The 15,994-nt window shown below is 35.3% G+C and overlaps 1 protein-coding gene across 1 annotated transcript in view; it reads right to left on the bottom strand.

The window, feature by feature from the left end:
* Nucleotides 1–15,994, bottom strand: part of LOC124359669 — a 162,323-nt gene that overhangs the window by 89,211 nt on the left and 57,118 nt on the right. Inside the window, 2 exon segments of the mRNA XM_046812607.1 lie at nucleotides 3,080–3,187; nucleotides 10,688–14,848. Coding sequence (XP_046668563.1) covers nucleotides 3,080–3,187; nucleotides 10,688–14,848 — 4,269 coding nt within the window.

The following is a 15,994-nucleotide window of genomic DNA, read 5'->3' as shown; positions in this document are numbered from 1 at the left end:
TTTGGATTTCTACTTATTACAATTTAAATCCAAATCCTTTAAGGGAAGGGATTACAGCGACCACAACACACGATATAATCAAATCCCTAGCTAGACCTCAACAACACAAACTAAACATTGGTAATTGTTTTCTTTAGAAATTTCCGTCACAACTATGAGTCATATTTCCAAAAAACTCCCAGAATTTGTGAAATTAGACACCAATGACAAATCATTCAAAACAAAAATTAAACATTGTTTGTTGTTTAGAGCATTCTACACAGTAAAAGGAAAAAATGTATAAACAATGCCCTACATTCAAAATTTTAGATTTAAGTTTTCTAAATCCTTTCAGTGTTATTTTAACTACTTTTTAATATCAACAAGTTATTAAATTGTCGTAAAACACATGCGAATTGAAATGTTTAAAAGAATTATAACATTCTTTACACGACTTAAAGTTATAAATATAATAAAACGTAGATTTACAGATAGATGTATTACAGTTGCACAACTTAATGTTGTACATATAGTAAAAATAGATTTATTACAATATAATCACAAATAAATATATTTATATATACCGAAAAATACGAAAGCGAATAGCCACTTTAAACTCTAAAAGAAGGCGACCCATGTTGAAAGTAATCAAACAAAAATCCAAACCATACAGTAGGTTTCGTTGTTTACCTGGTCGAGCAGTAGCTTTGAAGCTGGGCGCGAGTTTCGGGGACCCAGGCACTGGCATCGTGATAGTGAACACTCCCTGGCTACAACTGTCGAAGATAGGCCTGTTGCGCTACTGTCTTCATTGATGAATTATTCCATAACTAATAGATTTCAACTAAATAGTAAATATCTATAAAAGCAATTTGGAAAACTTTACTATGAAATAGACCTCTGACACTATGTATGTTCAGGATTACGTATGTTACGTTTTTCTAGTATTTTGGAAAAAACGAACTTGGTTAGCTTTAGAATAAGAGTTTTCTGAAAAACAATATGCTAATTATAAATGTTATTCCCCAAAACCTTCACAAAAGATAATAAAAGTTTTGGAATATACTATCATTGGTATTACGTGACGGATTTTAAAATCACTTTAAAACCAAATTAATTTAAACATTATTCATATTATCAACTATTGGAAACACAGTTTCGAATCTTGTACGAAGGCAACGAAATCCAGTCCGTTGACTTCCATTATTCAGTGAAGCATATTATTTACAACGGATAAATAAAACGTGCAGAGAGTGTGTTAGTGTTATCACAAAAATCGCGGTTGTTTGACGCTTGTAGTAAACCGGTCTAGTTTTAGCACCGATTGGCAGATAGCGCCACATCAAAGTGCGCCATTCAGGCCCCCAGTCGACCAGTGGGTGGTGAAGGGGGAGGGGTGGTTTATGCTAAATTTAAAACGCGCAACAGGCTTATCGCAACCACAACCGACTTACCGCCACACGGTTCGCGCCACGCACACCCGCAACACCGGACATCAACTGAGCTGGATGTTGATTAAGATGAATCAGTCATAGAGGAGGGGTTTGGGGGGTTCAGAAATAGTCGCGGGCGGGAGTGGGGGCGGCGCCGTTCGCAGTGGCGTAACTCCACGCGCGATCCGTGCAAAACTGAGGTTAGGAAGCGTGGAAATGGCGGGAACATTTTTGAAATTTTAAAGCATGGTTTTCACGCTCTGTGTGAGCGAATAAATATTATCATGTCTTAACTATTGCTGGTTTCTTAGTTGTCTTTCATGTCATGAATGTTAACGGTTTGAATAGTATTAAAGTTAGCCTACTCAAAACTGGACGTTTTTGGGAATCTAGATTATAATACTGATACTTCATTCACTATATATTCTTCTATCCTCGACAAAAATATTAATGTACATTTTGGAAACACCGAGGGAGTTTTTCGCATTGGTGGCAATAAATAGTGTAAACTCTTTATTTTATAAGTTTATCTTTACTCAACGCATACAAATATTTAAAATAAAGGATATTACTTAGTTTAACAACACAGTGAAGCTCATTTTAAACTCTGATTAAGAACGATAATGTCACTGAAGAAACTGTCTCACAAATCAAAACGAGGCTGTGGGCTCGGACTCGAGTTTTTGCCGGTCTAGTTGTCACCACATTATAAAAACATAAGAGAGTGAGATAGAGATAGCATGTGATCAATCTCTCCGTCTCACTCTCCCAGCCACGCCCACATTACAACTTCCGCTGTCAATTTGCCACCAAATGTGCTCCGTACTTCCGGCGCTGACCGGGCAGTGGTCAGCCCAACACACCTCAAAAAATAAGCATTTAAATCGACAACGTACCTTCGAACAAATCTCTGTGCTATCAGATGTTTGTGAACAGCCACGAAAGAGTAGATTTCATTTTTAAAGATTTGGAATTCACCAAATAGAAATAAATTGATTAGAAATGTTGCGCGAGCATGACTTATAACCAAGAAATACTACAAACATAAATCCATTTTCTTTAAAAAATTAATAAAAACTTTAACAACGGACTTTAAAAACACTGTCTGACTTCTTCACTGTCAAGAACATAGGTAATTTTGCTAATGATCTTGGATATAGATGTTAGCTTATTGCGCTGCTAAATACTGTAACCGAAAAGTAACTGGTGATTGGACAACTAAGTCCTTAACTCCTCAATACCTTTCCGAAGTAGATGGGTACTAGCTATTTTTAATTTGGTAAGTGTAGCCTACTTTTACTTCTATCCACAACAGTTTTTGAGTAATTCTTCCTTTCAGTAGCCCAATATATCCAATTCGGGTGTTATATGTTTGGAAATGAAACACCACAGGAACCGTAGATTCCAAATTGAATCCAAATGTTGAGTGAAGTGCTTTGCTGATTGCAGTTATAGAAACACATGTTCTTTTGTTTCAAAAGAACTCAAGATTTTTATTTTTATTCTTTCTAGAAAACATGTCACATTCACAATTATAATTAATATTTCATAACCAAGGAGAGCATGCGGAAGTTTTTTTCGATAAAATATAGACGGGAAACGCACATTGAGAACGAGACGTTCAAAAAAGGGAGGGTTGAGGTTTGTCCCAAGCATCATGCGGTTACCTTTCTTGATCAGAAATCCCTTGCTAAAAGTTAGCGATTGGTCAATTTCCTTGAGCAAGCCTTTGTCTACTACCACCACCTTCGGCTTTTGAGATGCAATCTTGCCATCTGCAGAACGTTACATTAATTATTACATCAATAATACAATGTTAAATAAGATAACGTGAGTTGAAGTTTTATTTCATTCTACTGTGTTTACACTTAACATTCGAAATATGTCTGTACATTTTGACAAACACGTGTTGCTTTTCTATTTTAAATAAAGGAATATATAATAATTACATTGATATTTAAACATATATTTTTTTACGTTAACAGTTTTATTTGTATTAAAATACTTGTTATTATAAAAATATTTATAATAATGTAAAAATATTATTTTAAAGTATCATCCATGTATTTATATAAAGTAGCCTATTTATATTTTCAGAATTTGTTGAAAATTTGAAAATAAAGGTGCTTCTTATAGATATATTCCTCCCTCCCGTTGAGGTAACGAAGCGTCAAGACGGGTTCGGGGGAGGGGGGAGCAGGTACAGATATACCAGCGCGTCGCGGCGCGGCCGTGCGACGACGGCGGAGGGCCATAGACGACAAGGGCGTCCGGATGTGACTCATACAGGTGATACATGAGTTGGCATACTGTGCCGAGTATAAATAACAAAACTGCCAACCGCCATTTGCCATCATTTCGACACGACTCCTGTATACAGCCATCTATCTGTCAGAGATAGTGTTCATCATCGGCATCAAAAGAAATGTCACAAACTGTTGCGGCCGTCACTAGTTCTTAGGAGATTCTCTTTCTCGGAATCATTAACTTTAATAATTTTTGTAATGCAGATCAATATCAATAAATGGAGCAATGGATATACTAGAAACTAAATGCGATATTGCGGAAGAAAGAAAACTAGTGACATTGTTGAACTTAAGGGAACACCGTGTCAGGATTTTGTCACTGAATTTCGTTCAGAATATATAAGATACCAATAGAGAATTTAAAATTTTTCCTACATGTATATGTTTATATTTGACGATGCTCAACTTCACAAGCGATTTCATAAGTTATGTGCTACTTAAATTTATCTATTCCCTGTTTGATTTGGCAGGTAAGCTTTGTTACTTTGGTATGTACTATTTTGGCTTTTAAGGTTAGTTTGTACTGTCGAAAACAAAAAAGTTATTATGATCGTTAAAGTGTATTATGCCTATGGATATTACCACATAAGATATGGGGCGGTGTTATGGAGAAACCCATTTGACATTAAAAATGTTATCAAAATCCAAAATGAATTTTTAGGATAACGTTTAATGACTGCTACAATCCAACAAACACAGTTTTAAAGTCATGGAATTTTCATACTCCCTTTACTTTGTTTCTAAAACACTTTGATTATTGATTAACAACTTTTTAAAGAGTAACCAAAATAAAGTTCTTAAACACCCTACAATTAAGAGTATGCGATTTGTCGTGTGGAGTTGTATGAAGAAGGGACATCTACAGCTATGAGGATATACAATACCTTTACCGATGAACTGAAACTTGAAAATTATCCGGAAGTATTTAGAGAATCCTTAAAGTTTAACTTCAAGCACGTTTTAGGCCAATTATTCCTTTAATGGTTATGTTAACAACTTAATTTGTTTACTATATTTTATTTCAGCAGTGGTTTACTATTGTATATACTGCAGATTTGTAATTCTTGGTGTACTTGTACTTCACATATTAATGTGCATTTTATTCATAAATTTTGTAGACCTGAGTGAAAATAATGTAAATAAATAAATACACAAACTAAATTGTAACATAACATACAAATGCTTTAAATTATTAGTTTTAACTCCAACTTTCGAAATTGAATAAAGGAAGAAAATAAATTAAACTGAATCGTGGATGTGAAGATAAAAATAATAAAAATACAGTAATTTTAAATTGAAATACATTTAAAATACTTAGAGTGGAGATTAATACTATTAATACACTCAATCACGAAAGGTGATTTTCGATAACTAGTGGTAATTACTGCCAATGTAAATAATGTTTGATAATGCGTTTTTTCAGAACTTTCCAAAATAAATTCAACTAATTTCTGGATTATTATTGCGAGTTATTACATGAAATTATGGATCCGTGCTAAAGGCCTTTGGAAATATTAGGCCTACATAGCAATCAAAGAGCACTGTAACTTTGATATACATTCCGCGTCATTCTCTGTCAGTCTGTCACGGTATGTCGGAGATGGGTAAGGTGCAGATGCATGGAAAGGGGGAATGCAAGTCTCTCGCCGTTCTATTATTGTGCATCTCCCTTGGCAACGTAACATCTGTTCTCGTGTACACAAACGCGATCTTATATATTGCACCGCATTGCATTGTCTTTATCTTTCTCCGTATTTTTGTTGATCAAATCTGCTGGTTGATATTGTTGTAGGAACAAATTCTGAAATATACAGGGCGTCCCTTTTTTTCTGTGCCACAATTGGGATCTCAAAAACTTTCAGGACATTTTAATGGGGGGATTTCACCTACTTTGTAGTGGCAATAAAAACACATTTTAGTATTTTAAAACTTTACCATTACTTAGCATATTTTCTTGAATATGAAATAATATTTTAAACGTTTTTATTCTTGGCTACATAAAACTAGTTCCAATAAATTAGTTTTTTAGTGAGTGTAAAAGTGGGATTTTCTGAATGAAACCTTTAAAAAGTGAGAAAGAGATATACAGAAATTTACATTTGAATCAGCCTCTATTTTGTAGTGGCACAAATTAGCACCTCTAAGAACTGTTGGTATTTAAAAAAGACATTTAAACATAGGTACAATTCGACGGGAGATTACATTTGATATTTTCAAGTTACCATAAAATGAGGGTTTCGGTGACATGGACAAATTTGTAGTACAAACCATAAAGCGTAGTAAGAAACTCTTTTTTATGTATACTTTTAATGTTTTGATGGAGGCCTTAACAAATTCATATGGGATACCGATACTTTTGATTCACCCTGTATGTACTTAAAAGTGGTATTTAATGTAAAATTTCAATACATTGTATATGAAATTTTAGTACTCTTTTTAATAGCTTACCATAAGAATATCTTAAAATTGTTATAAATAATTAATACCAAACTATAATAATAACCAATATTTCTATATAAGAATTGAACAATACTTTCATTATTGGACGTAACAAATAACATTAACTTGTACTCGTAACGATGGCAACAATTTAGTTCATAAACTTTGCTGGAATAAACAATTGCATGTCCTTAAATTGTCATTATATAAATCCAATAAACGTGATCAAGATGTTTTTAACTATGTTTTATAGAGGGAATCACAGTTCGGTATTACAAAGCCAACTGTTATTTCATAAGTATTAGGTTTCTGGCCAACCATTAAATAAACAAATAATGTTTTCTATGATAGTATTAAAAGTTTTAAGTACAGTAATTGATGGATCAAAGGAAATTATACGGGATTTGAGTTTAAATATAATGGAAACATAACGGAAACCATATATGTGTTTTAATTAAGGTGCAATTCGGAAACCAGAAATAAACTAAGCAAGGTCATTTGTTCAGATAATGTTACTACGTTCTTAGTATATAAATTAGAATTAGGAAATTATCATTTCAGATATCTAATACTTTATTGCTTAATGTCAGCCAATTTGTAAGCATAATGGATTAAAGAAAATCATAATAAATCTTTAATATTGAAACAAATATTGTAACAAAGGGATGTAAGAACCTAAGTTAACAATAAAAGGGAAGCTTCTTGGTAGATGAAAGGAACAAGAAAGTGGCCTGACAGAGAGGGGTGGAGTTCGTGACCTACTTGCGTAAATATATCCCCAATCAGTAGCTCGCCACCTTAACTAATTTTTCAGTCGATGTTTTGATTATATAATAACTACTTTAATGTCCTATTCTCATGTTAGTTTTTTAAACTAAACCACGATAAATACATTGCTAAACACTCACAGATTTTAAAGTTTACACAACCTAACGTTGATTACATATCACTTAACATGCATTATTTTCATCTTTGACGCGAGTAAAATGTAAAGAGATGAAGATATTGTTCTATGAATTATAATTATAATGTTGGTTTTCAGTTTACGTTAATAAATGCATTATAAATCATGTGAACTGAAAGTTTCTTAATGAAATAGTTTCATAAGAAAGTACTAAGCATTGGCAAAATCTTGCCTTGTGTAATCAGCACTGCATGTGATAACACAGGGAAATCTTTATATTGTTAGCACTAGAATGTGATGACACAGGAAAATTCATGATCTGTGTAACCAGCACTACAATGTGAAAAAATTGGCAAATCATTACATTCAGTAGCTGATACTGCAAATGGAAGTTTATGGATACTAGTAGTGAGTAGTACACGTTATGGGTTAATTTGCTTTATATAGTTTTAAGCACACCAGAAACTAGAATTAATGCTACGAGTAGAATAACGCATTCTACTCGTCTTTCGACTATCCCACCACGTGTATAGAAAGCATAACCATATAACTGTTTTGGTGAAGATAAAAATCTATAGCCACATAAATGAAACGGGTAATATATGGAAATTATCACTTCTTGCATTACATATATTTAATTAGTATATCGAACTAGTGACCTACATTTTTTTTATTTGTAAACAAGAAAATACATAATAAAACACACACACACACACACACACACACACACACACACACACACACACACACACACACACACACACACACACACACACACACACACACACATATATATACCCTTTTATATACCCTTATATATAAAAAGTAAGGGCTCTGTGGTGTAATGGTAGCACATTCACCCAGCAAGTGAGAGATCAGGGTTCGAGTCCCGGCGGAGTAAGTACTTTTTGTGATTCAATGTTCATTGAAATTATATATATATATATATATATATATATATATATAAAATGTATATATATATAAAACATGTATATATATATATATATGTGTGTGTGTGTGTGTGTGTGTATGTATATTAATAAATAAAACTATACAATAATAAATATAGTGTAGTTTGACATATAGTGTAGTTTGACAAATATAGTATAACAGTTTGAATAAAAAAGGCTACCGCAGAATCACAATATATACGTTGCAGACTTTTCTTTGGAAATGAGTAGCAAGTATGTCGACCAATTATTCTACTTGATTCCCAATAGTGAAAACACACACTACACGACAAATAAACAATTAACCTACAATATTTACTAGGCCTATTGGTTTTATAAATATCTAATACTTTAAACAAGTCGAACTTTATACAGTTACAATCTTATTATATGAACAATATGCATTGTAAAAAAGTAATATATATAGAAATAAAAATAATTAAAAAATACGTTGTAAAGTTGTACATTGTTTATGAAGATACTTTAAAATTAATGTAAACTATTTATAATAAACGACAGAAAAAACAAATGCGTAATCCTAACATAAACTAAAACACACACTTGGAGACGAACTTGTTTATTTTCTCAGCGCTAACGAAGAAGTCAAGTTTGTTGCTAACGACGAGAATAAATTAAAGAGCAGGGGACAGAAATAAGCGCACAATGGGTAGGTGAGTAAACAGGAGCATCATCTTTGATTTATGCAAGAGATTAGCAAACTGAGCTGTCAAACATAGCCTACCTCCTCGCTTGCACGCACGCACACAAACACGACCCTCCCACTCCCTTGCACGCACGGATCAAAATACCTCCCATCCATTCGTTTGCACGCTTGCGTCCATATACCACTAGCAAGTCGTTTGCACGCATGCGTCCATATACCACTCATTAACTCGTTTGCACGCATGCGTCCAAATACCACTCAACCCGTTTGCATGCATACGTCCATATACCACTCATCAACTCGTTTGCACGCATACGTCCATATACCCCTCATCAACTCGTTTGCATGCATACGTCGATATACCACTCATCAACTCGTTTGCACGAATGCGTCCATATACCACTCATCAACTCGTTTGCATGCATACGTCGATATACCACTCATCAACTCGTTTGCACGCATACGTCCATATACCACTCATCAACTCGTTTGCATGCATACGTCTATATACCACTCATCAACTCGTTTGCATGCATACGTCGATATACCACTCATCAACTCGTTTGCACGCATACGTCCATATACCACTCATCAACTCGTTTGCACGCATACGTCGATATACCACTCATCAACACGTTTGCACGAATGCGTCCATATACCACTCATCAACTCGTTTGCACGCATACGTCAATATACCACTCATCAACGTACGTTTGCATGCATACGTCGATATACCACCCATCAACTCGTTTGCAAGCATACGTCGATATACCACCCATCAACTCGTTTGCACGCATACGTCGATATACCACCCATCAACTCGTTTGCATGCATACGTGGATATACCACCCATCAACTCGTTTGCACGCATGCGTCCAAAAATCACCTACCCACCGCTTGTGCGCACGTACACAAATTTCACTAATCACTCACTTCCAGGCACACACATACTATTTGCCCACAAGCTTGCACGCACGTACAAATATTATGTCTAGTTGCTTGCAGGTATGCAATACGCCCTTTCCACTTGCTTGCAGGCTCTTATAGAAACTCATTTGCATTTACACAAATATGTAATTCCCGCGCTTTATCGTTCACATTATACAATTCGTAAATTATCATATATTTGCAAAATTCGATTTTACAAAATATATATATATATATATATATATATATCATGTACTTTATGTTTGTCCCCACAAAAAGTTTATAACCTGTTATAAAATATTACAACAAAAAGGTATTTGTTAAATAATAAATATTTCTGCTTACTTCTTGGATATCTTGACAAAAGTCAGTGCTATTGTATCTTCATGTAATAAACGTATGCGTATTGTGCATTTAAGAAAACCATGTCATAATGATAGATCTCTTCTACGTAATCACTCATTTATAAAGCTATTTATGAACATGTGTAAACATGCCGCCTAAAACCTTAACCTGTGTCATATAAGTACGTAATTAAATAATGAAATGTCAAAAATGTTTAACCTCGATCGATACTGTAAATCAATTTAAATCTCATTGATATCAATCAATATAATGGTATATTTAAAATCTTCTATATTTTATATTTTTTTTATTAAAGTTCAGTCAGATTTATGATTTTTGTCATATTGTACGCAAATGTCAATACGGAGTATAAAATGCTGTAAAAAGTGTGCCCAATTATTTTACAATCGTAAAACTAAATTAGAAAGCGCCAGGACTTAAAATCCACAAGGAAATAAAATAGGTTAGTCCGTTCGATTATTTATTACCAAAACATACTTCACTTTTGTTTCCAGTTCGTTGACAGATCCAGTCAAACGTTATTACAACATAAACATGTGTTATTTCGTGTACAATAAAACAATAATAACAATACCAGCCACAACATAGAAACAATATTCAGAGTCTACCAAGTCCACTTCAAGAGCAACCATGACACACAGCACAAGTAAGGTTAGTAGTATCCACAGCATCGGAAGTTATCACACTCAAACGCTGCTACGAAAAAACGTGCGACTCACCCGTGGGGGCGTCTTGTGCGGCGTCCGCCAGGGGCGCTGTTGTCAGCTCGATGAACTCCTGCAGGTGTCTGGGCAGTTCTTCTGTTTTGGTCTCTTCAGTAGTTTCAGAGGACTGCTCTTCATCGAGGTTGATGCCGAGTTTGGTCATTCGTTCTCGAGCCTTGATCATAAACTCGGATTCGAGTTGGTTCACTGAAGGATTTTGTTGGACCTCCTCTTTTTGTTGGATTTCGGGTTTCGAATGAGCGGACAGTGGTCGACTAGATATTTTTATCACTTTCTGTTGCCTTCTTTCCGTCCGTTCTGCCACTTTGTTCATGTACTCGTGGTACATCTGTTCCCGGAAGAGCTCACCCCCTGAGGGCGTCAACGCCGGCACTCCGGCTGACGGAAGGGACTTCGGTCTCTCACCTCGAACAGCGTGTTGTCTTCCACTCTCTTCTGTAGACTGGATGATCGCTATATCCCCTTGCTTCGATATCTTGTACTTGTCTGCGTCGAATTGTCTCCGATCCTTGTGTCTTTCTTCGTTAACGTTGTCCAGGCTAGGCACTCGATTATCAACGCACTCCTTCGAATCGACGACGTTTTTATTAAAGTCTGTGTTTGAAATGATATCCGCGCTGGATGACACGTTTTCGGTCATTGTTAACCACTCAGAAATGTAACTTCCGGTGTACCTACGCACACGGTCGGCTTCCGGGCCGCTCTTATCAACACGGTCCATTTCTAACGGAACAGTGTTATTCGGCGACGAGCACGGTACGCCACTGTCTTGGAGCAGCGCCAGGAGTCTTGAAGTGCCAGCTGATCTATTCGAATCGGGGCCTTCTGAATCTGCACCTATTTCCGTCCGCGGTGACGTCACCTCACTTAAGCCATCGGGTTTCTCTAAATTATCGCTGTTGATTACTGTATTAACGGTCAAATCTGAAGTTTCTGAAGTGTTCAATTGTTGCCCGCTCTTGAACCTACTTTGACGATACTCTTTCAGTGCCAACAAGTTGGCAGCTTCTATCAATAGCTCGGGTGTATACACTTGCGCTTCTTTGGCCTCGTACGGCTCGAGTCTAATTAGATCAGGCGAATTAAAATCGGGAGTGCGACTTCTCTCACTTTTTGGCGAGTATATGGAATTTCTCTTGTTCGATTCGTGGTAACCACGCCGTTCTACAAACTTTTTATGCAACTCCAGCAGTTCAGTTGCTTCTTTAGTTGACGTTATAGTGTTTTCCTTCGACTGAGACGGGGAGAGGCAAATCAAAAGTCTACTATCTGCAGAAGTAGGTAAACCTATCCACGGATCACTATTTGGTGACGGGGAAATCAATGATGAAGGAGGTGGAGATTTTAACAATACAGGTCTTGGAGGAGAAACTTCTTTTTCGTGACCGTTACGGATGGGTTGAGAGTAAATATGTTCCAATTCGTAATAAGAAGATCTTCTGGTTGAGATCCCGGAAGGTGGTAATGAAGTTAATTTCCCGTTCATTGATGTTTCCGTATTACTATAATTAGCTTCATTTTCTGAAACATCAGCATTCCAAAATCCGATCTTTTTCAAGTAAAACTCTCCATGAGGCAAGCATGTAACAACTTCTTTTGACAAACATATCAAGCTTTTGGGGTTGTATAACTTCTTTTTAGTCTTCCGTTTACGATTAGACTCAATTTCAGCCTTATCTTCTGTTTCAGACGACATCGGTGACTGCCCGGGGTTATACTTTGCCGTACTTTGAGATGTTGCACTGCTTGAAGATCCTTGTCGAGATAAAGTTGGTGGTGTCATAGCAACTAGAGATTCTTGAGCTAGTGGGAGCTCATCTGATGAGTCCTCATTAGTTTTATCTTCATTTGGAGCAGTTAGAGAATCATATTTTTCTAATTGTAGAACACCCTTCACAATAGATGAAGCTGCCTTATCATTGTCAACAGTATTGGTCATAATTTTAACAGGGGGTTTTGTCTTTTGTTGCTGATTAGTTTTTAGATTTTCTGTTCTTCTAGATGACGATTCGTTCATCTTTTTTGGAGAAGGCTTGATGTTAGCATCATTCGAAGAATGCTTCATAAATAGGTCTTTATTTATTTCATAAGTACTGTCAAGTATGGCAACTATTTCGTCCATTGCGTTCTTTTTGTGCTTAACTTCGTCCTCCGAGTGTTTTATTCCTTTGGGGTGACGAAGCTTCACCGTGCTCTTTACATCTTCCCTATCAATGGTGTGAACCACAACTAATTCGGGTAAATTTTCATTCTTGTCTAATATACGAACATTTTCACCGTTATTTACGGATATTTCCACTTCGCTGTCATCACTAAGATAGACAACCTCAACTCCTTCAACATCATCCAATTTTCTTCCGTCTCTCCACGATAGATCTATTCCCCCTTCATCAGATGTAGTTTCCGGTTCTTCCTCCGATCCGTACCAATCGTTTGGGATTTTCTCAATATCGTTGTTTTCTCTTATCATCTCAGAATTTTCCCACGGTCTGACTGAACCCTGTCTCCTTTCTGAATCACTTGGGTCACTGCTTTCTTCTGTAATAACATCTAAATGGCGGTGGTGTCTTGGTGGTATGTAACAGGGCTCTGCAACACTGTGACTCTTGACATGTCGATATACTACAATTTCATCAATCGATGGAGGAGGTATTGGTGAACTTTCCGAAATGGACGTAGAACTGGAATCTCCGAAGGACTTAGAAGATGATGTGTCATCATACTCTTCAGGTTTGGTTAAATTTAGAGTTTCCAAGAAACTCCTCAGCCTAGCCTCTTCTTCTGGAGCCATAAACGGACTATATAAATCTTGAACAGAAAGGTCGTAGTCATCAATTTGAACTATCCCATTCCTACCTTCTTTCATAATAGTAGATGCTTGGAGATCATTGGATGGAAGATGGACTAAAGTCTCTGGTAGAACTTCATCATTGCCAGAAGAGGTATTTTGAGATTTTGACTCAAAATTAGAAACTGATTCCCAATTTACACCAGGAGCTTCCGCTTCTGTAGCTACGTTGTTAGGTGGAACAACAAATATTGTAATTTTGGTAGTTTCATCCGTCTCATTTCTTTTTATGCTTTGATTGTTGTCAATGTTTTTCAAGTCCACACTAAGCACTTCATCTTCAATTGCTTTTAAGTCTTTTAAAACTTCTTTATTTGTAATGTTGTTGTCGCCCTGTTTTGGCTCATTTGTAGTTTCACTGGAGCAAATCGCTATGGTTTTACAATCTTTTAAAACCGACGATGCTGACTTAATATATTCAGTGTTCATTTCAGTTTTAGAGGGCCCTAATATTGTTTCGCGATCTATTGTATTGATTGTAAAAGTTGTGGAAGGATTTAAAATTGGGGGTTCTTTAATAGTAATCTCAGGCAGTATGTTTGAACTTTCATTACTTGAAATGTTGGACTGAGATTGCTGGTCTGAATTTTCATTTGCTTCCATACTGCTTTCGGCTAAAATCTCCTTTACAATCTCACCAGTCGCTTCCGCTAAAGCGGCAGGTATAATTCGAATAGATTTTTCGTTTAAAACCATTTCTTTTGTCTTGTTCCTGTCACAAACTTGTTCGGTCGTGATACTCGTACTGTCTTTAAATTCCATTTTAACATCATCACTACTAGTAATTTTTTCATTCTTCGATGTAAATATTTGTGATAAACTAAAACCTTTATTTTTTCCATTTTTCTTTTTCGTCTTTGATTTAGTCGTTTTCGAAGTGTTGTCTTTCTGTTCCACTACTGCAGTAGTCGTGGTTTCTTTGACGACTGAAGCACTCTCAGAAGGGCTTCCTTCATTTCGCGAAACATCGGCTTCAACTTTGCATATGTCCTCTTCTTCCATAACAACTACCAACTCGATATTGTCATCTTCATCGCGCCTATCCTGTGTATTTCTCTCAATACCGAATGTTTCCTCACTCTCGTGGTCGGGCGTAGCTTGTTCTTCTCGCTTTCCATTCTTCAACTTTAACTTGCGCAGCCTCCTCGCTTTACTTGATGATGTCTTCGGCACTGGATCTTGGACTGGCGACTCTGTAACCCTCTGTAAGGGGTTCTCGGCAGATTTCACTTGAGCTTCGGTCTTGGTACCTTTCTTTCCTCGCTCTTTTGTCTTATTCACGGAATTCCAAAGTCCACACACGAAAACTGAGCATAACAACAGCTTAAAATACGACTACCAATATAATCCCTGAATAAACGGGAAAAATTTGATTTAGAGGGGAAGTACTAAATAGTATTGGATCTTTCATACTAATTTTTAAACCCTTAAAACAGTTTAATATTAATACGAGGCATTTACATTTACGTCGTATTTACGCGTCATCTTTCTTTAATTTAATCTAAATTACTAATAATCAAACTTACAATATGATATTGCTTTGTATTGTAAACGTATCTTGTATTATCCACATAAAAAGAGTGTTATATTGTATCCAAGCCCCATAAAAAGTTCGAGAATAAGGCATTTTATTTAGAAATATTGAAGTAATAGTATAAAATAATACAAAGTAATAAATCTAATTTTTAAAAGTGTGTTGTATACTTTACAATATTATTTGGTAATAATAAAATAAGAATATATAATACCAAAGCTTACATTGGTCGTAAACTTTCTAATAATACAGACATTTTTATTATAATTAAGAATCATGTTTCAATAAAAAGACAAAAAAAGGAAAGACGATTACAGAAGAATAAAATCGACTAAATATTGCTACACGCTAACAGTAACAAAACCGACAAAAACTGATAGATGGTATCGAAATCAGTGTCTTTAAACTTCGGACGACTTAGTAACAATATACTGCAGGTTTAGTAGTTTTGTGTACAATAATTATAAAATTATTCAATTAACTACTATTATATGTGCCGATTAATTCTTATAATTGTAGTAGTTTATAAAGTTACAATATTATGTATGTGTGTCTAATGGTTATTATTATTATATTATAATCGAAAATGGGAATATAATAGATTATGATATTCGATTATATTATGATTCTTAAAGTATATTTATACTATGATCCTTTGGTTTGTTATAATTTAAGGTGTTCTCATAGTCGATGTTTATTTTTTAGTAATGTTTTGTAATATAAACTTTACTATTTTGATAGTAAATTACATTTTACAGTTACATTCATACATACGGAATAAAATTATCCACCAGATTCTCTAGAATTATGAACAAAATACTATTGACTTTACATTAATGCTATGCGATACAGTTCTTTCGAAATCGGATCATGAATTTTTAATTTTCAACGTTGCCATTATATCTAGAATCTATTTTCC

The sequence above is a fragment of the Homalodisca vitripennis genome, chromosome 4, assembly GCF_021130785.1.
Source record: "Homalodisca vitripennis isolate AUS2020 chromosome 4, UT_GWSS_2.1, whole genome shotgun sequence".
Lineage (NCBI taxonomy): Eukaryota > Metazoa > Arthropoda > Insecta > Hemiptera > Cicadellidae > Homalodisca > Homalodisca vitripennis.
The sequence above is the reverse complement of the archived record's forward strand: the minus strand, read 5'-3'. Positions and strand labels throughout refer to the sequence as shown.